A 27,712-nucleotide genomic window follows, 5' to 3' on the forward strand; every position below is an offset into this window, starting at 1 on the left:
TGAGAGAGTCTTGAGTCCCAAACCAGCACTGCGTACCCATAGCTGTAATGTGTTCTGCCTTGCCAGTTGGCCTGAAATGTAAACAGGCAGGACGGTTTTGTAAAGGAAGTTAAACACATTTTTCATCAGATTTGTGTTGAATCTTATGCTATTTTCCTCATAAAACTGAAGATTCCGAGACTAGACTGTGCCATTTGACTCTGAAAGAACGAATGAGCATCCTTATAGCAGTTCAATGTTGTTACACGTGGAAGGAATATACATCATCCTTGAGAGAATATTCAGCCTTTTCTCCTCTAATATCACAGAATAACAGCAAGCAAAACCTTTTTGTTTATGCCTTCCATATTACTGTTGATGTGAATTGCTGGCCCATAACCACACTGCTAACGGCAACAAGTATGATTCAGTGATATCTTGTGTAAGCAACGGAGAAGTCAATAAATCAAGCAACAAAATGCTTCTTTTCCTCACTGTACCACTAGAAATTAAATGCAACCCCATGGAAAGCAAAACGTTAAGAGGAAAAAAACAAACCCAAACACCACCACATTTTCTAGTTCTCTTCCAAACATGAGCAGGACTTTAAAATAGCAGCTAAGCATCAGGAGGAACATTACCACATCTTCAATTTATGTTGGTAACCTATGCTAAAGAACATCTGCAAAACACAGTTTTTCTAATTTATACCTTTCTCCCGCCCAGTACAAGCTATTTTTTGCTGTATCAAAGAGAAGAATAGTTGAAATCTGATTTGTTACAATAATTTAATGAAAAAGGCACGTGTTTTTGCTTTTATTAAGGAGATGCACATAGAGGCTTAAATGGGGTCCTTCAAAATGGAAAAGTCTATTAAAATACTTCAAACAGATCCTAAAACATCTCACATTGAGCTCTGAAGGAATTTTCATAGTTATTTAAAAAGATGACAAGTTACAGTAGCTTTGTTTTAGATAAACACCACACTGCAAGCTAAACAATATAAAAATAGGTTCTATTTAATAGATTTGTATATAATACATTATAAACAATTATGAAAGTTATTACAAAGGTAAACAAAAGTCTATATTAATATATTTCAAGTAACTTTATAGGATTTCTTCACGTAACACTCCAATTGTGTCACGTTGACCACGAAATGGCCATAGCAGAACAGGTTTTCCCTAATCCTCATGCTTTTATTTAAATATCAAGTTGTCTTTTTTGTCTTCAAATGAGGAATCGCTGGTATTGGTTCAAGTTAGAAAAACCTATCAAAACCACTATCTTGCTGAAGGGACCGGGGTTCCCGCGTTGGTTTTTTCCGAGCATTTGTTGCAGCATTTTCCTGCCTTTGAACCTGGTGCTACACCAAGTTGTGTGACCGAGTTTGATTTGTTGGAGGTAAGGAATGAAGCATCCTCTGGGTTTGCCATCAGCTGGCCTCTACTGTAAATTTTAGTGCTGCTTTTTGTGCTGAGAATCTTGTCGTTACTAACATCTGTCCAAGAAGTAACAGCATTTTCATCCGCAGGGGAAAGTAACGTGATGTGAGGAAACTCTTGACAGCACGCAGGCTGTGCCTGCACGTGAGTGCTGCCCTTTTGTTCAGGATACACGAGAGGCCTATCGCTGCCATGCAGGTGCAGACTTCCGTTCACAGAACTCCATTCACTGCCGCTCCCTTCATCCTTCTCTGGAGCTTCTTGAAAACCAAATTCTCGAGCTCTTTTAGATTTACTTTTCCATTTTCTACATGACTGGATAGATTTATCCTCTTTCAAGACCATTCTTTCACTCTTGCTCTTAAGCACGTGATGAGTTGGCCCAGAGGTGGTATGGCCATTTGTAAAGCTGGGTGCATGCACATTTTCTAATGTTACCTGAAAAGCAGATGAAGCAGCATTCTGAGGTGCTATATTACTAGCAGCACACAAGAGTTCTTTGTCTACATTTACAGTGGGGCCATATTGTTCTCTTCTTCTATCCTCCTTTGGAAAAAACTCTGACAGAGCATCTCTTGAAGCACCATTCAGATTTTTAGAATTATTCCCATTTTGAATATTTGAAGTCTGCGTTTCATGAAGCATATGGCGCGTTTCAGCCCGCACCGCATCAAACTGCTGTCTCAAGTCAAGTGGTACACACTTCTGTACAACTTTATCATTGGCTTTTTCAATAACGCTTTTGCCATATGATTTGCCTTCCGTATGGTTTGACCTAGTCTGAAGCATGCCATCTCTTTTTGAGCACACAGCTCCACATGGTAGATCAGAATCTAATAGCAGAGCTAGGAGAGAAGGGAAGGAAATAGATTAATTAACAGAAATGTTAATGCTGGAAGAAAAACTAGGTTCTTTTGTGGTTTTTTGGGGGGTTGTTTTGGGTTTTTGTTTGGTTTTTTGTTGTTGTTCTGTTTGTTTCGGTTTGTTGTTTTATGTTTTTTGTTTGTGGGTTTGTTGTGGGGTTTTATTTGCTTTTTTAAAAAGGAATTGTAAGCATTGTCAAAATAAGCACCTTATATTTACATCTCCATTAACGAGCTTGTAAATAAATAGTACTTCACTTTCCATCAGCATTTTCATTACTGCATGCCTTAAATCGGTTATGATCAGTAAGAGAACAACTATAGAACCCAACATACCTGAGTGGGTAGATTTGCTTTGGGGAACGTGTCGAAGAGGCGTTTCTAGTCCTTTAGCCATTGTAGCAAGCTTACTGGCAGCATTCATTATTTTCTTTTCAGCTCTGCCAAGAATTGCAGAACACACAAAAAAAACAGTTAAAGAGTAGCTCCTTTTCAACTCTGCCTTTTCCTCCAAGGTAATGTCAGTGAGAACGGTATGCCAGGCTGCTCAGTAGTGACCCCATGCCGATCTGAGCAGACTCACAAGACTTCAGGTCATACACCATTTGCTCCAACACTGAAACACCAGATTAACATCTACACGCCTCTTTCAAAACCAACAGCAATTTCCAACCATACTCGAACTTACCCTTCATGTTTCCCATTATCAGTAAGAAGCTGTTGAAGGCATGTCAAATAGTATTTGCGCATTTTCCGTGCAGTTTCTTGGCGCTCTTTTAAAACCTCTGCTTTGATCATTTCAGCGGCTCGTTCCTTACTTTCACGGATATAACGCAGCATATCACCTACAAACACACTTCATTAGTATCAGTTTTCCCCCAGAAGGAAAAAAAAAGCCAACGCCACAAACTGGGAATGTCTGACGGACCTGGAGCAAGTCAGCAAAGGCCTGGATTTACCTGTCAACATTCCACTCAAATCCTTGTGTCAAGTGTTGCCTACTGGATAAATGCCCCACAAGACCAGAGCAGGTTGATATGAAGCAACAGACAGGAACTCAGTTGTCCAATTCTGCATCTTCAGCAACAGAAAACACTATGCACAGGGATTTGGGAGGAACGTTAGCTGGTAAAATGCAGGTCTAAGAATCCTTTGTGGCAGTGCAGCTGGCATTTGAGGACCTGCTGCACTCAAGACAACCTGGTGCTACAATTAACCCTCCCTCCTCAGCCAGAAAGTTGCTGACTAAGCCAGAAGGCAAGATACAGCACAAGAGAAAAGCAGATTCTTCCTCAGGAGAAGTTGCAGGGTAGGTGGATTGTTTGCTGGAGAAACAAGAACAGTTCTCAATATACATTTTACCACTTTAAAGACAGAGTGCAACAAAGCAATTAATCTTCTCTAAGATTACTGTGACAATTCCATTTCTCACATTCACTCTAGTAAGAAGGAAAAATCTGCTTCTCATGCAATTTTGCTGTCAGATTCCTGTGCAAATTGGCTGAAGGAGAAGGAAGTGACAAAGTAAATTATTTTGCTCTCCTAACTTTTTAGCTGAGACTTTAGTACTTACACTTAATCTTGCTCACAGCTTTTATGTACTGAGCACGCATTTCTTCCAGCCCTTTCACAGAGTCACAGGATGGACAAGGTTTTGAGACGCCTCCCTTTGACAGCGACCTGAAATGCACATAAGTCATGCTGAACCAGAAAAGCAGCTTATATCTTACAAAAAAAGAATTGCCTTGTTTAAAATTTGTAAATACCTTGGTGGTGTTCCCAGGTCTTTCAGTTTAGTCTTCATCTGAGAGCCTTCTGCAATTAGAGTTTCTAAAGCCTTCTCATTTCCTATTAAAAAAATACAAAAGCATGAACTATTCAGTGCACTTGTCTAAATTCAAGCTGGGTTCAACAGAAGTTATTACACATAAACTGCTGTCTCTGGTATAAGAGCTCAATGTCACAAAGCATCATCAGCAAGTGTATAGCTGTCACAGTAACAGGCACATAGGAATCGACCACACTACACTTCAGCGAAGCCTGAATATAAAAGTCATGTCCTACAGTAATTAAATAAGCTTAAAGCCTTCATATGCCATTACTAACACTGTGCTGGGGGCAAAACTTCTGAGATACCAGGTGTACATATAGAAAAAGGACAGGGGGGCAAGGAATAAATAACAAGGGTTGTTTTGACAAACACAGGAAAAGAATTATTAACATTGGGCTAGCAATTGTGCCTTCTTTGGGGCAGAGAAATAAAAGATAAAACTTGGTGGTAGTTGTTTGGTTTGGTTTTTTTATTTTTGGTTTGTGAGTTTTTTTTAATGACCAAAAACCAGTATTACAGAGAAAGGCTGGACTTCCACGTTGAGCTCTGCTCAATGGTACTGAGAAGCCACCACAGAGAATGAGAAGACAGTGGAGCTGAAAAAGCCCAAAACATAGGACTTCAAGCTGATAACCAAGACTGTTGATCATGGTATACAGATAATCCACCTATGGGCCATCTCCTGAAAGTTAAAGAACGTTAAAACCTATTTATTAGTTAAGTTTACATGCTATATGGTTGCCAACAAATGAGCACAGAAAAGCTATTATGCAAAGTAAGCCACCTGGCCTTGCCCATGTATCTGCAAGCTGGCAAAAACCTTTCCCTTAAAAACATACAGCATTTTATTCCTCCTCACTGAGCAGACAACTGAGACTTTTCATTTAAAAAAAGAACACAAAACCAAAACAAAACCAAACACCACACACATGGAAAACCCACCACAACACATACAAACCACTGTCTTTGGCAAGTAAAACTATTTAGTCACTGGATACAGCCTACCACCTCACATCTGCTCTCCCCAAGCTGACCATTTGCCAAACCTGCTTACAGTAGCCACAGTGACCTTTCACTGAGCCACGTTCAAACAATCCTGCAGAGTTCCTGACCCTCAGGATGCAGTCTGAGACCTTTCCTTAGCCAGAACCTTCAGCAAGTCCCATTCCTGCCATGCTCTAAGGAAAGCCTAAAATAAATGCCCTGAACACTACTGTGTGCAGCTTCAACTGATTAAAACACTGCAGGGAGAACGATCCTCTTATTCAAATCACCACTGTCTTCCTTCAGAGAAAACATCATTCCCTTTGTTCTGCTCCTTAAAACAAAGATCTGCTGACTTCAGTACAGCTGAATAAGGGGATAGAGCTCCTCAGATAACAACTGAATGGGAACTGCGCTCCATATGGAGCATTATGCTCAAGTAAGAAAGACAAAGTTCTTGAGCACAGGAACAAAGCAGAGTAGGTATCCCTCCTACAAATACTCTCAGAAATCAATCTAAACAAAAGGAATTCTTGTTGCTATCAGAGACAGATGAATCAATACAACTTTCTCTGAGGGAACAGCCTACATGCAAGGCCCATAGAGGGAGACCCAGCCGCAGAAGTAGTTACAAATACAGCAAAGGGGTTTAATATGCCAAAGATTTTTTATCCTCATTAGCCCAGATTTTACTATGTACTATGTCCAGAGACTTCTACCAAGTTCAATAATGTAATAAAGGACAGAGTACGCTATTCTGAAAACACAACAGATGTACATGATAAAACAGCCTCCACAATAAATGCAGGTATCAGTATCAAGTCAGACGATATCGCAATTGACTAAACTGATGGCCAAGTCTCAGAAAGGTTTTACCGGCAGGCACTATCAGTCTGTCTGCAGGAGGTGATAAGGACATTAAGAATGCCAAAAATAAAGATGTTGGGCAGCAAAAAGAAGGCAATCACAAAACACTACCCCACAGCCAGTAGGGTGTGTATTAAACAAGAGTACTGGATAACACCACTACTGAATCAGCAGCAGTCTCTTACAACAACAGAATCTCAACCAAGTTACTTTGCACCATCTTTTTTTCCATCAGGAATAGCTTTGGAAAAGTCTTATTTCCATTCTACAGGCAGAAGCCTTCCTTTCAGTGATTCTTCCAAAAACAAAGTGGATATTTCATATCCATCATTGGTAGAGACCATCATCACACAGGAAAGAAAGATTTAAGAACTAGAGACCTTTTCTCAGTCATCTGTCCTGTATTTCTCATTTGAAAGTGACACGAAGGAAAAAAGACAGCTTGATTTAAAAGGCATAGGCTAAGTAAAGCCTACTTACATCCTGCTTTAAGGGTTACTGCTATTAATGCAGGAAGGCACAGGAAAACTGGTCAGTGGTTTGCTACTACTGGTGCCAAGAGGAAACAAGTAACATTTGGGGCCAATCTGGTCTCTATACTCCCACTATGCAGATATGAGTGTGTGCAAAGTAGCAATACAGCCCCAAAGGAGAGGGCTAAAGACCTCCCTGACTTACATACATGTGTGTGTACATGCACCCGCGTGCACTATCTGTGTAACCCTCATAGGCAACAGGATCCACATGTACATATATTCAAAGAGCACCTGTAGCATTCAGTTCTCCTCTATTCTTTTCCCGACACAGGTGAATGAGTATTAAAGCAATATGTAATGTTTAAAGCCGAGAGGGTAGGGGAGTTTCTTAGGAGCGTGGGGGAGAGGTTGATTTGTGTTCGTTTTGTTGGGGTCGGGGGGGGGAGTTGGTTTGTTATTTTAAGTGTGCACACACACCCACTCCATCCACTGAAAACTATATGATGCAATAGATGAAAGAGACTCAGGCAGCCAGCAAGGCGGAGTCATTCAAACTTTTCTTTAGGTGACTAACAATCCTAACCTGGGATTTGCTCTGACTTAGCTGCATGTTCCCTCACAGGAAGCTGAAGATGTTTATAGGCTATCTCCAGCTCTCTTTTCAAGTTCTGGCACACAATCTCTCTTTTTTCAAGCTCCTGGCACTGTGCACAGCAAAAATCTTCCTGAGAACCAAGGTTCCTTTTTGTACATTTCTGACCTGCAATGGTAATTGCTAGAAGTTACACATTGACCATGGGACTAATAAAAGGAATTAACCAACCTTACTATTTCCAGTGTTCTACTTAGGAAAGCGTGTAAGACATTAGTCTAAAATAATCACAAGAGGCTGGAACCCTTATACAGAAGGTGCAGCAGCATCTGTTGAGTCCTCACAGCCTCAATTCACTCCCATCAGTGATGATTTGATTCTTCAGTCAGTGATATGAGACTCGTAGGTTGATTTTTTTATTATCATTTTAAAACCCAAAGCGCAGCAGAGTCTTTGGAGTTAGCTGAAGGAGACTCTCCCAGCTGGGAAGCTCCACATGCGGCTGAGTCTGGTTAAGCTAAGAAATGCACAAAGACGGGGCTACTTCCAGGAGAGCAGTGGCTCCTCTCTATAGCCATGGCAGGGAGCTCTAGAGACAGAAGAGCTGCGCTGCTTGTATTGTTTTGTGTTTAAATAGATGGCTTGTTATTTTGGTGTTGAAGGAATTCCAGCCACTCTATAGGCATAAAGCCAAACTCTCTTGCATTTTCTTCCTTTATATTTTTTGGTTGCATAAGAACTCAAACTAAACAGAAAGTCCCAGAGAGATTTCTGTGCCTCCCATAAAGTTTTTCCCCAGCTACGCTGCCTCCAGCTTTGCCATAGTACATGTGACAGCTTTGGGACAAGCTACAGGACTAAACTATATATGGGGGGGAAGGAAGGCAGGAATGGGAAAGAAAAAAAGCAAAACATCACCTGAGGATTTGCATTTTTTTCAACTACATTCTTAATCTAAAGAATCAGAAAAACTACCATGCCAGATGAAGCATAATTCTTGACACAATATCTGTTACATGAATGGAGAATTTCTCATCTTTAGCTAATGTCCAGAGCAAGTGGTAAAATTCCATCTTCAAAGCTCTGGTTTAGTATTACCCTTTTACAATATACACTTTAGACCATACTCTGCTTATCACAATCAGTATGGACTTGCTTATGAGCTGTTATATGCCTAAAGTATTAATGTTCATATGTGCACAACCCCCCAAGAATATTTACATCTAGAGCACATATGGCAGCTATTTCTTTACTCCTGAAGCATAGCTTTAAAGAGCAGAGAGCTACTAGCATTTAATAAAATTAAACCTCAAAGTCTAGAACTAAATAAGTAAGCTGCAGACCTGTAGCATCTGTTACACAGTTTGTGACTTTAACATAGTACAAGCTACTGGAACATTAAACAACCTTACAGTCAGAAGAACTGCATCTTCCTCTATCACCCAAAGATTCACTAGTTAACTAACTATACATTAGAGACATCAATATGACATAGACTGTTAAAGACTGCTACTAACGAGTTTAAATTAATGATACACAATTTGCCAGATTAAAAACAAACCCAATACCTTTGTCTGTTCCAGTTTCCTGCAAAGGTGGCCATCTCCTTAGCCCGCTTTGTGCTTCTGCTTGGTGTCCAACACTGCACAGAGGAGGCCTTGCCATGTCCCCGGTAACTCCTTCACCACGTTGCAGGCAAGAGTATGCTGCTTTATTTACATTACTCAGTAGTTCTTCATATTTCTGCAAATGAAAAACACTTCCTGAAAATCCAACACCTAGCAATAAAAAGTGTTCCACACTTTAAGTAGATAAACGGTATTTATGCATAAAAACAAGCAACCCTGGCCACCAAGTAGCTTTAGTAATTGTAACACAGGTGCTTGAAACCTGCAGTAGAACTGCTGATAGCAATCAAATTGGGAGGAAAATGTGTATTCTAGCATATAGAAGTTTCTTCTTAGCATAATTCACTGAAACAGCATTATCTTGAGATTTATTTTGGAAACATCAGTAGTCCTTAACATTGCAGAACTATAAAGTGTCTTTGAATAGTTGAAACTAACTTGTTTTTTAAAAAGCATACCCAGCAGAAAAGGGACTAGATGCCTTTAGAGTGTCTGCACAAATGTGGGTTGTAGGGGGATGGGAAAGGCAGCTGGAAGGATGTAGCTCCTTTATTGTTATTATGGTAGCATAAGATATTACTGAGAGATTCAAAGACTTCACTAGACAAGGTAGTACAAGCCAATCTATGTTTTGAAGTTCAAAGGCATACATATCTGTTACAGAAGATGCATCAGGCATAGGATAAAAACCTAGATTTTCTTTACCATCGTGAAAATAACTCACGATAAGAAAAAAAATCACTTCTGAATAGAAACATATTAGCAATAAAAAACTGGCTAATATTGTAATGAGAAATCACTTCATACTCATTTCCCCCCACATCCTGCTTTTTCCTGAAAGCAAGACAGCTTCTTTCTGTCCTGCTCTTGGCTAACTCCCCAGCTGCCAAACGCCGGGTGGAAATGGCATTTCCATTGGGATGCTCCCCTTAATGAAAAACTTACAAGCATACACATTGCAAAAGTCACATCTGCCAGAAGAAGAGAAACAGAAGCTTTTGCGCAGAATCCTACTTCGCCTCAAACTCCTCTAGGAGAGGGAAGGATCTCTTTCCTCATTTGGGCAGACACATTGAAAAGGATTTCCTAGCGCCACAATAGAGTTAAGCAATACAAAATACTACAGATAATGTGCAAAAAGGGTTTACTGTTTTCATCTTTATTTGCATCACAAGTGGGGGAAAATAAAGTAACATGATCCAGGATCACTGTCCAATCACCAACGCAAACTGCCAAATTTCCCAAAGAAAAAAAACAGCTACAAAAAATAACTAAGATGAGCCTTAATGACAGAACCCACCTCAGAGGGCACAAGGAGCTTTCAACAGGCTCCCAAACTTCAGATGGTGGATTCATCTCCTTTATTTATGAATCTTGGCATTAAAGAGTTATACTCCTAACCTGGTTCTTTCTTTTTTAAAGACCAAAGGTGTCAAAGCTGCACCCATCCTTCCCCTTTTCACTTGTTAATGCTACACTTAGTCCTCTTTACAGTTTTAAAACACTGTTCCTATCAATGAACTCACATATTGGCTTCTCCGATTTTCAGGATTACATAGATATTTTATATTGGGAGAATGCAGGTATGAGTACAACTTCTCGATTCCCTTTTCTGGTTGGCAGTTACAATTTACAGAAATATTACCTCTTTCCATTCTCGCTCTTCCTTTTCCAGAATAGCGTGAACTGTGGTTCTGTAGGTCTTTTGTAAGTAAGCCTTCAGTTTGTCTTTGCATTGGCGATTTAATTGAGCAGGAGCATCAAGACCCTTGTCCTTGCAAGAAGGCTTATTATGTGTGCCCTTGACTAGTTCCTCATGGATTTCACTCAACAAATACTCAAGCTCAACCAGGCTCTTCTCCTCATACTGATTAATTGCATCCTGCAGTTTCTGTCTTTCCTGAGCCTCCCATTCTCGCTGCTTTTGCTCTAGTAACATCTTCATTTCTGCCTCTTTCTGAATGGAGAGGTCATTCTTCTGCTTTGCAAGATCCTCCTTTGCTATTGAAAGTACCTCTTTAATTCTGTTTCTATGCTCATCTAAGAATGATCGGTAGTCTCTCTCGTTTTGCTCTTGTATCTGCAGGATTTCCTCTTGCTTTTCTTTGTTCCACTGAGCACGGGCTTTTGCTAGTTCTGCTTTGATAGCTGCAGGGAATTCTTCGTTCTTCAGCTCCAATTCCTTCTTGAGAGAAATTACCTTTTCTTCAAGTTCTTTCATTCTTGGTCCGGATTTCTCTGTATTCTCATATTCTTTTTTCCATTTCTCTTCAGCAGCTGAGAGAACTAGAGCTAACTGGTGAACACATAAGAGTCATTATAAATATATACATACATAAAATATAGCCCTGGCTCATTATCAGTCTATTGGAGATGATCTTTAAATTATTTTAAATAGAATCCTATATAGGTAAAAAAAATGGATCAGAACCAGAGTACACTAGAAACACCTTTCCTTAACGATTCCCCACCTATGTCTGTATTCATTCCTCAGTAATATATGCGATTTGAAAGACTGAACTGCTTATCAATACAGATATATAAGTATTTTGGGCTACCTGCTTTGCTGTAGTCTCTTTGTGTTCTTTTTCCCACTTTTCTTGTTCTATCTTTAGATTTACTTTGTACTCTTTGAGGTCTGTTAATTCTTGGAGCCACTTGGCACGAGCTTGGGTTAAAGCCGCCTCCACCTACAAGCAGATAACAACCCACTTCAGTCACCACCACTGAATACATTTTTATTAGTACTTCCATGTAAGAGTGAAAGAATAGACTTCAGTTTGGATTACCTATATTTACAGAAATCGAAAGAATCAGACCAGCAGCATCTCACGCATTTCTTGATGCAAAAAAAAAAAAATGTTACCAAAATGGTGACTATTCAATTTATTTTTCTTAACAAAATGATATAAACTTTAAGTCAGTTTTGCTCGGTTATTTTCAAAAGCCCTGCAGAACTTGTTCAACTGTGCAAAAAATAAACAGCTAAACAAAAAATCAAGCTACATGCTACAGCTTCTTCAGAACCTTTTTTTCTAAATATATTTCTAATATGACAGATATCAACTACTGAGTTTAATAGAAAGTGGAAGGGACACTTTTTTAGGTGACTTAGTTGCACACAGCAGTTTCACAGGCTCTGGACAGACAGAACAATTATTGGTTACCTGGCTAGAAAGATTTTTACAGTATTTATTTTCCAGCTCTATTTCAAATTCTTTTAAGGCCTCTTCAGAGGTCGTATTTTCTTTCAGAGCCATCTGGACCTGCAGCCTGTGGTCTTCAACAACCGCTTCTAACTCTTTAGTTGAAGCTTCATCCACAACTGTCACTCGGTTCGTTTGGCTGCTGCAGTCATTACACTCAACTGCAGTTCTTCTCCTTTCTTCCAGCCTTCTTTGCCATTCTCTTTCTATTTTTGCAAAGACTTGTTCTTTATTCTAAGGAAAAAAATATTTTGAAGACAATCTTCCCAGTGTCCAAATAGCTAGAATTTAATTGATATTTAACAAATAGAGCTGTTTAAACCAATAATCTTCCCTAATAGTAGAAAAGCAAAACCATGGTCAGAGAGCATAAAGTTTGGTAAAGAATGAGCTGGTTTTTCTTCCTCACCAGTTTTCTTCTATGGAATAAGATACACAAAGTACTTCTATATGATAACTGAATTAAACAATGAAGTGTAACCACTCACCCAGGGATCAGGGTGGAAAACTCCAGAATATTACCAGCTGTGACATACAGGACATTCTGCACATTACTTTGCAAGGTTTAGGTTTGTGGGTTTGGTTTTTTGGCAGGTTTTTTTCCCCAAAATCTTTAGCATGTGTAATACCTACTGACTTCCTCAGAGGCTGCTGAAATTATAGATCCTTAAAAGCCACTTCAAACGGCAGACTAACAATGCATTAGTCTATCTCCATACAAGTTCTCCTTCCGAAAATAAACAAACCAACAACAACAAAAGAAACCCACGATCTAAGTTCCGCACCTCTTTTTCCTCCTTTTCCCAGTGAACTTTGGCTAATGCAACTTCCTCTTCAACCTGCCGTTCTTTTTCTTCCAGCCACTTCCTCTTTGCTGCTAACATAGAACTGTTGTGTTTCTGTTCAAGCTCAGCCCTCAGAAGGTGAAGAGAATCTTCTTTTTCTTCTAGTAACTGTTTCTTGAGCTAGGAAAAACAGAAAAAAAATAAAGTATACTCCAAGGCATACTGAACCGCTCTGGTACAAAGTGATGAGAATGCATAAGAAGCGTGATTAACCCTCTAGGGCCTGTGCACCGATCTGACTGATAAAACACCTCCTTTTGAGAGTGGAGTCTTAAGGTGTGATACCAGAGGTTATTATAGGCTATCGCTCTAAACCAAGTCTTCTTATCAAGCAGCTTTATTCTGACCATACTTCGAGCTGCACCTCTTTACTGTACTTCCTTAGCAAGACAGTTCACCTAATTTAGTCATTTCATATAGATTTCTTCAGAGGAGCAAAGATTCTAAGCAACATAGGCTAAATTAATTATGACCTGACAAAAACACAGTGTTTTCAGACCAGTTTTATATAGGGAAAAGAAAGCTTGTATTGTCATTCAGTTTTTGGAAAATTTCTCCAGAATGTAAAATGTCACACTGCTGACTAAGCAGTCCTCAAGAGTCAAAATAATGAAAGCAGACTATGTAAAAATTAATAGCTATTGGAAAGGGTTATTTCTACAACATTTTAAACCCCAGGACACAACAGCACATTAATTTAACAACCAGTAGGTCACGTATGTTATCAGGTCTGATACAGCTGCATCTCTTCCAAATATCTTTCCCAAACAATTACGAAGTTAAATATGCTTATACATATTACATCTTGAAAACAGTCCGAAATGATATGGTTGATAGGTATTTCTACTAGTACCTTCTCTTCCTTCAGCTGCTGCTCTTGCTCAAATTTCTGCCTCAAAGTAGCTTCCAAGGTGTCCTTCTCCTCACAGACCCCAATGTAACATTCCTTCACTGAAGTCATCTCTCTGTTCAGCTCCTCTATGTTAGCCCTTCACGGGACAGATTATTTATAATCAATTAGTCTTTACACCCCCAGGACAGCAAGTCTGTTTTACAGAAAGTGTAACCAGCACTGAGGGCCAGACGAGAAATGTGAGTTTCAGTAAAAGTGGAAAAAAAAAAAAGGTAAGTCTTACTTTAACTGCGAGATCATCTCTTCATAACTTTGAATAAGCTGCTGTTTTTCCGCAGCATATGTCTCCATCAGGTCTTTCTCAAAATGTGCTTTTGTATCCTCATGATGTTGCTGATAAGTTCTTTCCCACCTATGATTTCAAGAAAGGAAAAAACTTGCTAGTTTTTTCCCCCCCCCTTTTAAACAGGGTTCAACTTTTCTTTAAATAAGAAACTAGCTTTCTAATGTTGAGCTCCCCTTGTACCAGAGAGCTGGTACAAGATTATACGTGCAGGCTGAAAGTTCACGAATGGAACTAGACGGAATTAACAGACTTACCTGTCAATGGCTTCTTGTTTATCCTGATCAAAATCCTGAACCATCTTTCTCATTTGACAACAGAGATCTTGATTTAAGCTTTTCAGTTTTTCTTCATTTTCCTTCAGTTCTTCAATAGTGGAAGCATGGTTCTGGACAAAGGAGTCAAGTATTATAGTAAGCGGGTTGTAAAGAACTGGTTTTAGTTGCAAGTTTTAGCACAGGGTTTTTTTGTAGGGATAAGCAGCATCTCTGTCTCACCTCAACTTCATGCAGCAAAGTCTCATTGGCCTTTCTGAGCCTCAGAACTTCTTCCTTAAGATTCTCAGAAACTGAAGGACTGGCCACCGAAGCATCCTTCAGATTTGTGACAGGCTAACAACAAACAAAATCAAGATGATATCTTTCATGATATACATGACCTAGAAGTTGACTCTTTTTTAAAAACAAAGTTAAAGCTGTCAAATAAAAATTTTACTTAGAAAAAATGAAGAAAAAAAAAGGAAATTGGTGTAGTGCAAGATATAACAGTATCACTGTTATTCTAGATGAATTCTTGGAACTCATAGTATCAAGGTTTACAGCAGCACACACTCAACGTTGTGTTTGCAAGCTGAGTGACTACTATCATCCAACAGAGCGCACGCTTCTCAAGGATATTATATTCCTACCCCACAACCAGGTCACAAGATTATAAGAGCAGATGGTACAAGTCTGATCAATTTATAGAGGGAAGTTAATAATGGGCGAAGAGCGGTACAATAAAGAGATTCCTTGTTGATCAAATTACATAGTGAAGGCCCTCTGAAGGCAATCTGTTTAATGTTCCGTTTGTATAACCTAATGATACTATCAGCTTTCTCAGAGAAATTACAAGATCTTTTTGGCTAAAGAAAACCTACTTTCTTCGATGAAATTTAGTTCTGAAAAAAAGCATAGTGGCCATTAAGTGCTTTTAAGTAAGTGAGCCATCATGTCGGAACTCACCTAGTAAGGCACATGCTGCCCAAGTTCGGCTAGTCCCTTTCTTTCTTTTTCAAAGATACAAAACAAGGTATCATCGAGTGACAATACTTTCCTTAAGACCAAAAGACAGATTTACTTAGTTGCTATGACCACTCAGCTGCGAGTAAAACTTTGATCTGTTTTCAGAAAGTTTAAATATTGATTTGGTTCACTAAAATCCAGTGCAATTTTACTTTTAAAAAAGCGTAAAAGAACAAACCTCTGACTCTTTCGATGCTTTTTCTGCTTTCAACAACCGCTTGTATTCCTCTGATGTCTTCTGGCAATCTTTAAGATCATTTTGTAATTGAGTAATCTGGTTTCTCTTCATTTTATTACTGCTCAATAAACGTTCCAGCTCAGCTTTTAATTCTACAATAATTTCATCTTTAGAGAGCTCTTTTTCCATGTCTCTGTTCTGTATTGCACTAGTAAGGAAGACACAACAAACCACATTTATCTGAAAGCTAGCAGTAGCAAAGAGCAACTAATGCTACCAGAAATACACATGTCTAAGGAGTAAAAAGAATGAGAAAACCTAATTACAAATGCCATTTGCTTTTTCATTATGTTGTAATTAATGTACAGAAAACTCGTCCATTCAGCTGTTTCCCCCAGAACTTCATTCTCACATGTGAGGTATTTTGAGACAACTCAACTGGCTGCTTTAAAAAGACCGCTTTAAGGGAATCTTTAAGGAAAATGGTATCCATGCATATAATCCATACAGTTCAAGGAACAGCAACACAGACCGTATAAAATCTGAAGATTTATTAAGCAGCAATTAGGCATCCAATTTGTGGCATTAGTCCAGCCTCCTGTTTCCCAGATTAACTCGCAACACAAGCGGTATTTCAAATATCTATCAAACTAAAGGTTGATCCAGTAAGACCATGTTTTACACATCGCTTGTTAAATTTCTTGAGGATTTTAGATTTTTCTTTTAACAACAATCAGTCAATACCTGCAGAACCTTGGTTTCTTCCCAGAGGTATTTTTAATTCCCAAGTCTACACAGGAATCACTCAGGTTTGTATGCAGCTCTCCACCTGCAGAATTCAGAAACACTCCAAGCTTGGCAGCAGATTCATACAAAGCTATTTCTTCCTTCAGTTCCATTACTTCTTCCTTAAGTGACAGAAAAAAGAAATACACTGAGCAGGGCAACTCCAAGCAAGCACATTAGGCCTATGATAACTCTTCCAAAGAACACAAATACACAGAGCTCTTCTTCCTAAATTTAGTTGTTTTTAGCAGTATTTACTCGAATCATGTAGCGTTCGATTTATTTATACTATAATTTTGGATACATCTAGCAAAGCATATCTTACAACTACAAATTAGTTGAAGAATATTTTCTGTTGTTCAGTATATTCTATTGTTCTTATTACAGTTCATATATGAAGTTCAGCATTATTTCTTTTGCTCTTTCTTCTTTCCTGCTGCCCTTGTATAGTAAAATGGATGATAACAGAAGTACACAGCTGGGAAGACAGTCCTACTTATTAGGATTAATGATTTCCAAGATCATTTAAGTCAAGTATATGAACTGAACTGGAAACATTGACTTCCATTCATATTTTGCAGAGGGCTCTCTAGCGTTCCCTTTTGTGAGCAAAAGGGAAATTTTAGAACGTATTATCTTCAGCTGTCCCTATAGCCTAATTAAGTTAAGAGATTCCCAACACATAGAATTTACATTCTTCTTTTTCCATTATCAGGTTAGACCTGTGTATATCATACATACGCCCAACTCTGTTTTTAATTAAAAAAGAAGCATGCAACACTAGATGAAGTAGCAAGTAGTCCTTTACTGAAGAAACATGCTTGTTTCCCCAACAAAGAGGTTAAACAACTAACATCTGAGCTATAATGCCCATTCCCCTAAAAATCAAAGTGGTAAAATATTTAATAAAATTAATTAACCTGCAAAGCCTTGTTCATGTTATTGCTTATCATGTGCGCAGACTGAGCTTGTTGCAATTGAAACCGCAACTGATTTGTCTCCTGCATCGAGCCTATTGCAGGAAAGAAAAGAAAAGACCAAGTCATAAATATACAAGAAAGACCAAGCAATCTGAAGAAAAGATCACCATTAAAAATAGTCATGTTGATTCTGGTAATAGGCATTACTCTGCCTATATTTCCTCAGTCGCACTAATAAAAGATACAAATAACGAAGGCAGGAATATTTCTGCCTGAATTGAGCAGGTGGAGGTTACTACAGGTCTCCAATTTAAACTGCAGCTTGTTTTAAAGTTTGGGAATTAGTTTTTTGAGAATTTTTGATGATAGCTTTAAAATAAATACCACGGGGAGCAAGATGTGCCAGATATTCACTTTCCTTGTAGCTCATTAGAAACAGAAAATGACATTGTGTGATTGTGCCAGATGTTCAGCAGGAACAGAAGCACCTTGGAAACCAGGGCACCTTCCCTTATCCCCACGTGAAGGGTTTATCAGTTTGCTGATTTATTACCGCTTTAAGGCATTTGATGAATACAGCTCAGAAAAATTTTTCCAGGTGACAATTGTACTTTTAATTATCTCATCACATTTATTATTATTTATTCACCACATAATACAGATCCAATAAAGTTTTTATTCTCCTCTATCCTGACATGTAGCACTCTCTTAGAGAGATTTTTCTTCCAGACTACCACAGTTCTCAGACAGAACATGCTCTTAAATTGAGGATCCAGGAAGACAGACATTTTGTTTAGTTAAGAAGTTTGGATTCTATGAAAAGATGTACACTACTATTAAGACTTCAATGTGTAAATGTAGGCACAAATCAAATACACAAAGAGCAGAATATTTCACACGCAATGCCTACTGATATAACTCTCCAAGAACCAGCCTCCAGCAACAACAATAATTCTGTTCTCTATGAGATCTGAACTTAAAATGGCAATTCAAGTCAAATGCCTAACACAAAAATAAGCACCTTGCTCCAAAAGGCCATTATTTAATCCAAAACTGAGTTTACACATATGCAGCACAAAATGCATACAAAAATAGTTTAATCATTTTTTGTTTGGGGTTCTGGCGGGTTTTTTTTTGGTCGGTTGGTTTGGGGTGTTTGTTTTTTATTTTATTTTAATTAGTTTTTAAACTCCACTCTAGAGTTGACTAAACTTCACTTAAATCTGACTAACGCACAGCATAGGAAATGGTCTAGTACACATTTACCTTGATATTGATGCCATTTCAACAGGAACAAGGGTGTACAGGTTTTTTACTTTAAAAAATTGAGCCATTTCTGCAAGGCAAGATAAATTTTGAGTGTAAGGCTGACCTGTTTGCAGTAGATTTGCACATTGCTTTTGGCTTTCTTCTAGGCTTCTTGTCAGCCGATTTATTATTTCAGTTTTTTCACATTTGGTTTCTTCCAGCATCTTTTGAAGTTGCTTAACATGCTCTTCTAGATTTTTGCAAAGTTCTTTCTAGGAAGAGAGATTATTAATGTTACAAACATCTAGCCATCTAGGACAGTTTCAGATACAGAAAGAGTCAACGCATACAAGTCACAGGAGAAAAAGAATCAGGTGTAAAGGGGCAAAGGCCAGCTAGATGAACCACGGATCACAGGCTATCCTTGGCTGACAAGTCATCTCCTACAGCCTCAAAGCCACGTTTGCACTAGGAGACAGTAAGTATGCTCACACCTAAACATACATGGATGTGAACTGCTCTGTATTTCCTAGAGCAGTTAGTTTTCAGTACGTCAGATTAACCCCTGTAATTAGCCTCATCTAGTAATCCACTGCAGAAAAAAATCAAGCCTCCACATTATTTATATTAAGCCTGAGCGTAACTCAATTTAGTTTATTTTAACTGAGCTTAAGCCAAGCTAGCAACTTCCAACGCTTCATAAAAGAGGAACTGTACTTTTTATTTTTACATGCTATACAAAGGAGACCTTCATATGGTATTGCTTCCACTTACCTACACAGACCTGGGAGGCACAGTACTATGTCTTTATATCTTTTGACTTCTCTATTTTCTCTCAAAAACAGGAGCTCTCTCTATATACCCCAAACTTACTACCACAAAAACTGCTTTTGCAGTAGAGACAAAGCTCTGTAAGTTTTGCTGTGGTACTAAGAGACAAGTTTAGCAGCGCACTCTTGTTTACAAGCAAGTGCTAGTTACCTTTTCAAACATACAACTCATTTGTTTTCTATTTGAGGAAAGAATTACAGATCTAGAACTAAATAAATTCAATTCTATTTCCTTTACGTGAAAAAAAAAGGACAATTTATTAAAGCCTGCCTAGACTACATTGTTTGAATATTTCTCAAAATGTAATGGACTCTTATGACAAGTCAGGTAGAATAATCTTAATAAGCTTTATAACCATATGACAGAACCCATATCAAACCCCATCTTAAAGCCAGCCTTTTTTCCCCTCCCTCTCTCCTTTCAAATCCATACTTCTGAAATAAAGTGACTGTTCAGTGGTCAGAAATCCTTATCATTTTATGACTAAAGCTTCATTATAGACTGTTTAGTAAACAGGGGTTTTCTGCATCAAAAAATATTACATAATTTCTTAATTAGTTCTTAGATTTATTTGCTGGTACTCTTTCCAAGAGACTGTGCACAGAATGAAAGCTCAGGAGAGAAACTAAGGCAATGCGTTCCTGCTTCCCCTGCATCTGCTATGTACAATCTCGCAGTTTCAGCTCGCAACTGCCTGGAGATGTTTATAAAAACATACCACATAGGCTTCATAATACTGAGACTTCTGTAGAATTTCCTTTGCATTTGCTTTGTAGCTTGCAGGAGGAGTTATTAGAATTATAGGTCAAGCAGCACAGCTCAGAAAACAAGGGGAGCTCTACAGCCTCTCCAGTACAATGCTCGGCATCCTAAAGTAATTCCTCACCTGTTCTCGGAGTGCAGATTTTGTAGTATCAAGTTTCTGCTCTAATGATAATATTTGCTTTTCATACTTCTGCTTGAGTGCTGAAATAATGGCCTCGTGTTGTTCCCTGGCTCGCTGAAGGGCATCTGATCTTTGAAGTTCTAACAGCTGCTTCTGCATACTTTCCATGGCAACCTCTGCCACTTTGGATTGCTTCAATATCTGTAGGAACAATAGTAGCATAGGTCCCAGTTACATATATTTGACTTTTGCTCCCGTTTTCTGTATGTCAGTTCAGTTTGGGTTTGTTTGTTTGGGTTTTTTGTTTGTTTTTGTTACGCAAGACTTGCTGAAAGTGCTCAGATAATGGCTGGATTTAAATACAAACTACCTTCCACCAACGCATCCTATTCATTCATCATCTATCCAGCTTCTGCAATGATCATCAACAGTGTTTCAAGACACTAGCATTTATGTTTAACACTAACGCACCACAAATAGAACTCTAGAGATCTTCTACAATAAGAAGATATTTATAGTACCTGCTCCTCATTGGTAGTAAGAGTCTGTATTTGAGTTTCAAGGGCCTTTATTTGGCCTTCAAGATGCACTTCCCGTTCCTTTCCATTCTGATACAGTTTTTGAGCCTCGCGAAGACTAACAGCCAAACCATCCTTTTCATCTTAAGAGAGAGACACAAAACTTGTGTGAGAAACACGGCCAGCCACCCAACAACTTCACGTACACCACTGTTCAGTATCTCTGCTCTACAGACCCATTCACGAGCAGCCCTCTGTCTCATACTGTGGACAACAAGCAGAAGACACAACAAAAACACTCTCAGTCTCTATTCAGTAACAACTTTCTCCCTCCGGTAGCTGGAAGCACTCAGATATTGTACCTTCAGAACTCCACTGGAAACAAGCCCCATTCTGTCAGCACTAGGAACTAGCATTATTCCTTATACCATTTAAAGGGAGAAACAAAATATTTCCCCCGGAGGAACAGCCAAGACACAGCAAAACGCTTGACAGCTGAAGATTTTTCTCTCCTTTGCTCCTTTTGTATTCTGAAAATTATATTCTCTAATTACCTAAACCCATGATTCTTTTTCCGGTCTGTTCCTATAAGAAAGGGGAGACCAAAACAACCACCAGTCTCCACTACAGCTTTGATCTTTTTGGAAGAGCTTCTCTCCACATACAGCCCATGAAATAACATGTTAAACCAGACAGACAAAAAAACCCCAAGTTTAATAGATGTACATTTCTCCTGTTGGGGTTTGCTTTGGGGTTTTTTTTGGTTTTTCTTTCAGTTTTAATGCACTACTTGGGCAAATTTCTCACTTTTCTGAACATTAATACTTGGCACACAGAGACTCTGGAATACAATGGTGGTCTTGAGAACACGGTAAAAGTTAAGACAATTATGCAGTGAGGCACCAATCCAGAGAATTTTCTTTAAAACAACATCGAGGGACAGAGTTAGGTCCACATAATCCCAAATCAAGCTTAGAAATATGATCAATACCTGCAGAGACACGACCTAAACCAAAGTTTCAGAATAAAATTTGCTATATGTGAATAAAAAAGGAAGAATTAGAGATCCGTACAAAACCATTTTACCTTGGACCATTGAAAGCTGATGATTCAAATACCTAATCTGCTGTGCACTCTTTTCCAGCTTTTCATTAAGTTCTTCCAGCTGTCTCTCTCTTGCTTTATTTAAAACTTGAAGTTGAAGAATCTGCATATTTTCTGAAGAATCTGTCAGATTTCAAATAGCACACAGACAAGTCAGTGCGGTCAACCAACCAAGGAAGTCATGGCCATAAACAATTCCTGCCCCAAGATACTACTTTCATACAGTGCCAAATTCACGGTTGGTTCACAAAATTGCATCATTTTTTAATCCATGTTTGATTCACATTACCTGATCATATATCTACTTTTAGTTGTCCTCTTATTAAAAATCTACCAAAATCAACAGGTTTTTTGTTGCTGATTTCCACTGGACTTTTCACACAAGCTTATTGCAAGTCTAAACAGCAAACACTTACTTTCATCACTGCCCAAGAATTCACGTTGCACATCTTCAAATACTTCATTTCTTCTGGTTCCTTCTTGCATTACTGGAATTTTTTGATGAATGCCATTTTGGTATGGTTTATAAGTCACTTTGTAAGGTTCTGGTAATTGACCACCGACAGCATCAGATGCAACAAATTGCTGTTGTGACAAGGTATACATAAGAGGAAATAAATTAGAACTACAACTGTAGTCCTGCTCACTTAAAATCTTTTTCATTTTACAGACTGACATTAAGAAAAGCTCTAGTAGCCCTTCACTTTCAGGCTCCAACCCAGCACACCATTTATGTGTGACAGAAATTTTAATGAAGCTTCCACTTTAGGAAAGCTGTGAAATGCCAATTTCAATAGAGTAAGCACACACTGAAGTGAATCACATTCATTCTACTTCATGGAATTCTAGGTAGCTGAGAAGAGGAAAAAAGAGGGGACCACACACCACCACCAAACCCCCACACAAACACCATCTACATGCACATATGGAAATCCAGTTATTTAACACCTAGTTGCTTTAACATACAAAATAGACTACAGAAGTCTCCCATCATTGTTTAAACTCTTCAGGGACCGAAAGCATTTAGAAATATTAACTACCAATAGTTAAAACCTGTGAACATTTTCCAAAAGAGACAGAAAAATGCATCAGCTTCTGAAATACCTTAAGGTGTTCCTTTGGAGCATCTGGAAAATTTATTATTTTACTTTGCTGATTGTTAAATTCTGCTTTATGGCCATTTGTGTAGGGCCTGAAGCTTTCAGGAAGATGATACACATTCTGTTGGTAGCAGCTTGGAGCATTAAACCCATCTCTACCAAGATACAGATCATCAGGAGCCTCTTGACCATTCTGGCCACAGTAATCTTCTTTATCATCATATAAATGTTTCTTCTCTTCATCAGCTTGTAGGCCATTCCAATTCTTTCCATGTTTTTCAACATGATCATTTTGCTGGTCACATAAGAATTGTTCAAGGTACAGATTTTGTCCTTGCTCATAGCCCTATGAATTGAGACAAGGTTTAAAAGTCATCTCTCAAAACTCAGATTTCCTCCCACTTTTTTCTGGGTTTACCCACCCTCGAGTTAGAAACACTTCAAACGAATAGCAAAACACATCACCTACATGAAAAGTACTTCTCTCAGGAATTTCAGTAATATTTAACATGATATTATGAACAAGCAGTTCCTACTAATTATGTCGATAGTCATATAAGCTTACATTTTGAGGATCACTTATCAATGGATGATTGTTCCACCTTCCATCACGCTTCCCAGGCTCATGTAATCTAGAGAAAGACAAGCAGCTTAACTATGTACTTACAACTTCAGTAAATAAAACAAATGATCTCATAATTAAATCAAGCCACATCTAGTTTGTTTCTCATAGAACACAAACCATACTGCAAACTGCACTACAGCTCCCCTTTTACTTGGATTGCTTTTACACATCTCATCAGCTGGGATTTTGCTCTCTTCTCAAAAGCACAACATAAAAAATGATGCAAAAAGCCTTACTGCTCCTCAGTCTCATGAATGCTACAGTCCGAAGAGCTGGAGAGCTGGTCTCCACTGTCCTCCAGCATATCATGGGGAAGGTCTGTCAATAGCTGTTGCAACTGAAACAGAACAAACTACATTCATTATATGCTTTTCCAAAGAATGCAAACAAGTTCAGTCTAAAGAGACAGGTGAAATAGGCCACTCGCACAAAATTCTGGTTTTCTTCCTCCATTGAAAAATTCACAACACTGGAGTTCACAGAGAAACTTACATGACAGAATGCTTAACAGACTAGAGTACCAGCCTAACAAGAGTTTGCCAGAAAAATTCCTAAGAGCTGCACCAAAGAGAAGTAAGGGAAATGCTGCCAGACAGACATGTCCTAGGACAGACTACTTTTGAAGTCTTGGATTATATCTTGACCAGGGAACACAGCAGAGCCTGTGTTTTAGCAGGCTAAAAGTCACATCCCACTGAAATACCTACACCACGTACAGTTTTGCGAATCCCACCTTGCCCCAGTTCAAACATGTACGACCTACAAGAATTACCACTAATTTATTCCAGAGGCTGCTTTGTTCTCTGTTCGTGCTCGTTGCCTCTTGTCCTGTCACTGGGCACCACTAAAAAGAACCTGGCTCCATTGTCGCTGCATCCTCCCTTCAGGTGTTCATACACATTTAGGAGATTTCCCCCTGAGCCTTCTCTTCTCTGCGTTAACAGGATGTTCCCCTCACACTCTGAACTTTGAATGCCATTTATGAGCTCTCTGACACACTGTAATAACCCCACAGTTCATTCATTACTTGTTATCCTGCACAAGCACAACATTCTTCATCTGGGTAGAAAGTTTTGGAACAGATTTCCTACAGTGTTTGCAATAGCATATTTCCAAGTTGAACAGCTATTTTTCTGCATGTTTTACCAATTTTCATTATGAAACAACTAGAACGGAAACATCTGAAGTATTTCAACTCAAAAAAACCCAACCCCAAAATGCTTGAACGTGTTTTTCTAGAGACTTAAATAGGTAACTTATAATAATAATTTTAAAATTCTGATTATAACTGTTCCTTTTTTTTTCTAAGCTAACCAATTTTTCAAGTGAAAGAAAGCTGTTGTTTTCTAAGTATTTTTAATAGGTGAACAATCTGTCAAGAAATACAAAACGTAGGTGACACCAGCCTTTTGCATGTGGTCTACTGCATGGTCAAGGAGTAACAGTCTTCCAGCCACTACATATGACATTGCAAGGCTCTTAAGATGCAGTATCTCATTTTCTCTCTACTTTTCACACCACTGGTGCAAAGCACAGTCTGCACTCTTTTTTGCTCTTACCAAAGACTGCACAAAACCTTTTTATTTTTTAAAAAGCAAACTAAAAAAAAATGGGAAGAAGCTAGATACACAAGTCTTCAGATGAAATAATTTGCTCTTTTTCACCTCTTGTTCTCTTGCATAATCCTCTTGGTCATAGTCTTCATCTTCATGTTGAGTTTGTAGAGCTCCACTATCAAAGTCAAGGGACATTGTTGTCTAACAATGTTTTTGAGCATTCAGCAAAACCTATCATAAGACAGGAAAACATCACACGTGAGTAAAAGGAGTCAAGTAGCCAAATACACACACAAAAATACATTTTTTGAAACAAACATTCCAGATTATCAGTATAATTCACTTGATCTTTAGTTTCTCAGTATAGCCAATGCTATTTGTTTCTAAGAAGTTAGTACTTAATACAGATTATTTGGGCTTTTCATATGCTGACATTATGAAATTATTGAAGTTCACTTAAAACCAGACATTAGTTTCTTCTAGTTCTAACACTGTATGTAATACATACACTGCAATATACAGTGATAGTTACGTCCACTTTCAAGTCTTGGTTAATTTATTTCTAGAAAATAACTATATTTTGTACTAAATACTCCAAGTATGCTGCTGCTCACCTATTTGGGTAATGGCTCTGATAGGAAAAGTAAGAAAACTATCATGGAACTAGGAAAAGTATCCCGTCAGTTCCAAATGTAACTGCTTAACGAAGAGACTCAGACTGCCATGGACTTGTCTCCTCTGAGCAGTGAGTTCACAGTAAGCTACAGTATACAAGTGCCGGCCCACACGTGGTTGAAAGGTAAGTTATTCCCTGATGAAGGGATATTCCTGACAGGCAAATATGAACCAGAATGACTGATGAAGATTTTACAGAATGGCACATTCTTTGAGCATACAGGTGTAGCACATGCTGAAATCTTCACTCAGTATAAAGTTAGCTTTACAAGAGCATTATCCCCAAGTTAAAAGACATAACGTGTCATTTACTTCATTATCATAGAATACCTTGGGTTGGAAGGGACCTTTAAAGTTCATCTAATCCAACTGCCCGGCCACGAGCAGGGACATCTTCACCAGCTCAGGTTGCTCAGAGCCCCGTCCAGCCTGGTCTGGGATGTCTCCAGGGATGGTTCATCCACCACCTCTCTGGCCAACCTGGGCCAGTGTTTTACCATCCTCATCGTAAAAAAATTTCTTCCTTATATCCAGCCTGAATCTCCCCTCTTTTAGTTTAAAACCATTACCCCTTGTCCTATTGCAACAGGCCCTACTAAAAAGCCTGTCCCCATCTTTCTCACAGGCCTCTTCTAAGCACTGAAAGGCTGCTATAAGGTCTCCTTGGAGCCTTCTCTTTTCCAGGCTGAACACCCCAACTCTCTCAGCCTGGCCTCACAGCAGAGCTGTTCCAGCCTCTGATCGTTTTCATGACCTCCCCCAGGCTCAGTCCAATGGGTCCAGGTCTCTACTGCGCTGAGGATCCCAGAGCTGGACACAACACTGGAGGTGGTGCCTCATTAGAGCAGAGCAGAGGGGCAGAATCATCTCCCTCAACCTGCTGGTCACATTTCTTCTGGGCTGCAAGCACACCATTGCCAGCTCATGTCCAGTTTTTCATCCCCCAGTACCCCTAAGTCCTTCTCTGCAGGGCTGTTCTCAAACCCTCCATCTCCCAAGCGGTGCTGATACCAGGGCTGCCCAACCCAGGTGCAGGACCTTGCACTTGGCTTTGCTGAACCTCACGAGGTCCACATGAGCCCCCTTCGAGCTTGTCCAGGTCCCTCTGGATGGGTTCTCATCCCTCAGGTGTGTCAGCTGCACCACTCAGCTTGGCGTTGCCTGCAAGCTTGCAGAGGGTGCACTCAACACGCTGTTTAAAGGACCTGCTTGCCCACTGATATTCAAGGAAACTCTCTAATACAGTTACCAAGAACCTATACCTGTCTCTATGCACCCATTAAAACACCAGATTCCAGTGCGACTGCCCACAACACCTCTCACAGGATGGTGCTGAGGCAGCTCAGCCATCTCCCCCCAAATTCGCAGCAGATGCAAACGACCCCCCTCCTCTCAACACCGTTCCCAACCCCCTGGGCTGCGGCAACAGGACGAAAGGGCCCAGCCGCGTTTCCCCGGCTCCCGGGCCGTGGGAGCCGAGGGCAGTCACCGAGCGCCAGCAGGAAACAGGCCGGAGCGAGCTCGCGAGCCGCCGCCTCAGCCCTTTCAGAGCGGCAGCGCGGGGTTGCACCTGGCGGAGCAACCGCGGCCGCTACCCAGAGTACCCGGGAAAAGCCCCTCCAGCCGAAGCCCCCTTCGCCTCGGCCTCTGCGGGGCAGGAGGAGACAGAGCGCGGTCACGAGCACCGGGACTCACCTGAGCCGCCGGACGCCGCGGCTGCCCGCCTCTCCCGGGCACAACAAAGGCGCGCCCACAGCTCTTCCGCGTGACAACCGAACTCTGCGCCCGCCGCCTTGACTGACAGCAGCGGCTGCCAACCGGCGGCCGCAGCAGGGCCTCTCCGCGTAGGCAGGTGGAAGGGCGGGACGCACTCGCACCGCCCCAGTCGCGCTTGGTTACGCTGCAAACCCTCCCCCGCTGACTGTTTGAAAGCCGGCGCGCATGGCAGCGGGAACATGCCTGGCTAGCTGATTGGCTAAACGGCCAACCAATGGCTGTAGCCGTTTTCTGGAGGGGCGGGATCTTCTTGTGACGTTACGAGTGCGCGCGCAGGGAGGACGTTTGGCGCAGGTGGCGTAGGCGCCATCTTG

At 39.8% G+C, this 27,712-nt stretch overlaps 1 protein-coding gene across 2 annotated transcripts; it reads right to left on the minus strand.

Moving 5' to 3' along the window:
• Positions 1 to 753: 753 nt before the first annotated feature.
• On the minus strand, positions 754 to 27,676 carry CEP152 (centrosomal protein 152). 2 transcript variants are annotated; one of them, XM_021297891.2, is made up of 27 exons: positions 27,318 to 27,672; positions 25,056 to 25,178; positions 23,628 to 23,728; positions 23,332 to 23,398; positions 22,771 to 23,112; positions 22,083 to 22,251; positions 21,649 to 21,789; positions 20,566 to 20,705; positions 20,045 to 20,245; positions 18,452 to 18,599; positions 17,080 to 17,171; positions 16,118 to 16,281; positions 15,374 to 15,581; positions 14,410 to 14,523; positions 14,170 to 14,300; positions 13,853 to 13,981; positions 13,570 to 13,705; positions 12,657 to 12,836; positions 11,833 to 12,105; positions 11,224 to 11,355; positions 10,311 to 10,961; positions 8,606 to 8,780; positions 4,054 to 4,135; positions 3,861 to 3,967; positions 2,976 to 3,132; positions 2,624 to 2,727; positions 754 to 2,269 (listed from the first exon to the last, which is right to left on the minus strand). In XM_021297891.2, exons 2-27 carry the CDS (start codon positions 25,140 to 25,142, stop codon positions 1,263 to 1,265), a joined length of 5,238 nt encoding a protein of 1,745 aa, XP_021153566.2. In that variant the 5' UTR covers positions 25,143 to 25,178; positions 27,318 to 27,672; the 3' UTR covers positions 754 to 1,262. The 2 variants fall into 2 exon arrangements, with proteins under 2 accessions (XP_021153566.2, XP_064931931.1); XM_065075859.1 differs by lacking the exon at positions 11,833 to 12,105 and having other exon boundaries at positions 27,318 to 27,676.
• Between the last annotated feature and the right edge of the window lie 36 nt (positions 27,677 to 27,712).

The sequence above is a fragment of the Columba livia genome, chromosome 11, assembly GCF_036013475.1.
Source record: "Columba livia isolate bColLiv1 breed racing homer chromosome 11, bColLiv1.pat.W.v2, whole genome shotgun sequence".
In the NCBI taxonomy this organism is placed as follows: domain Eukaryota; kingdom Metazoa; phylum Chordata; class Aves; order Columbiformes; family Columbidae; genus Columba; species Columba livia.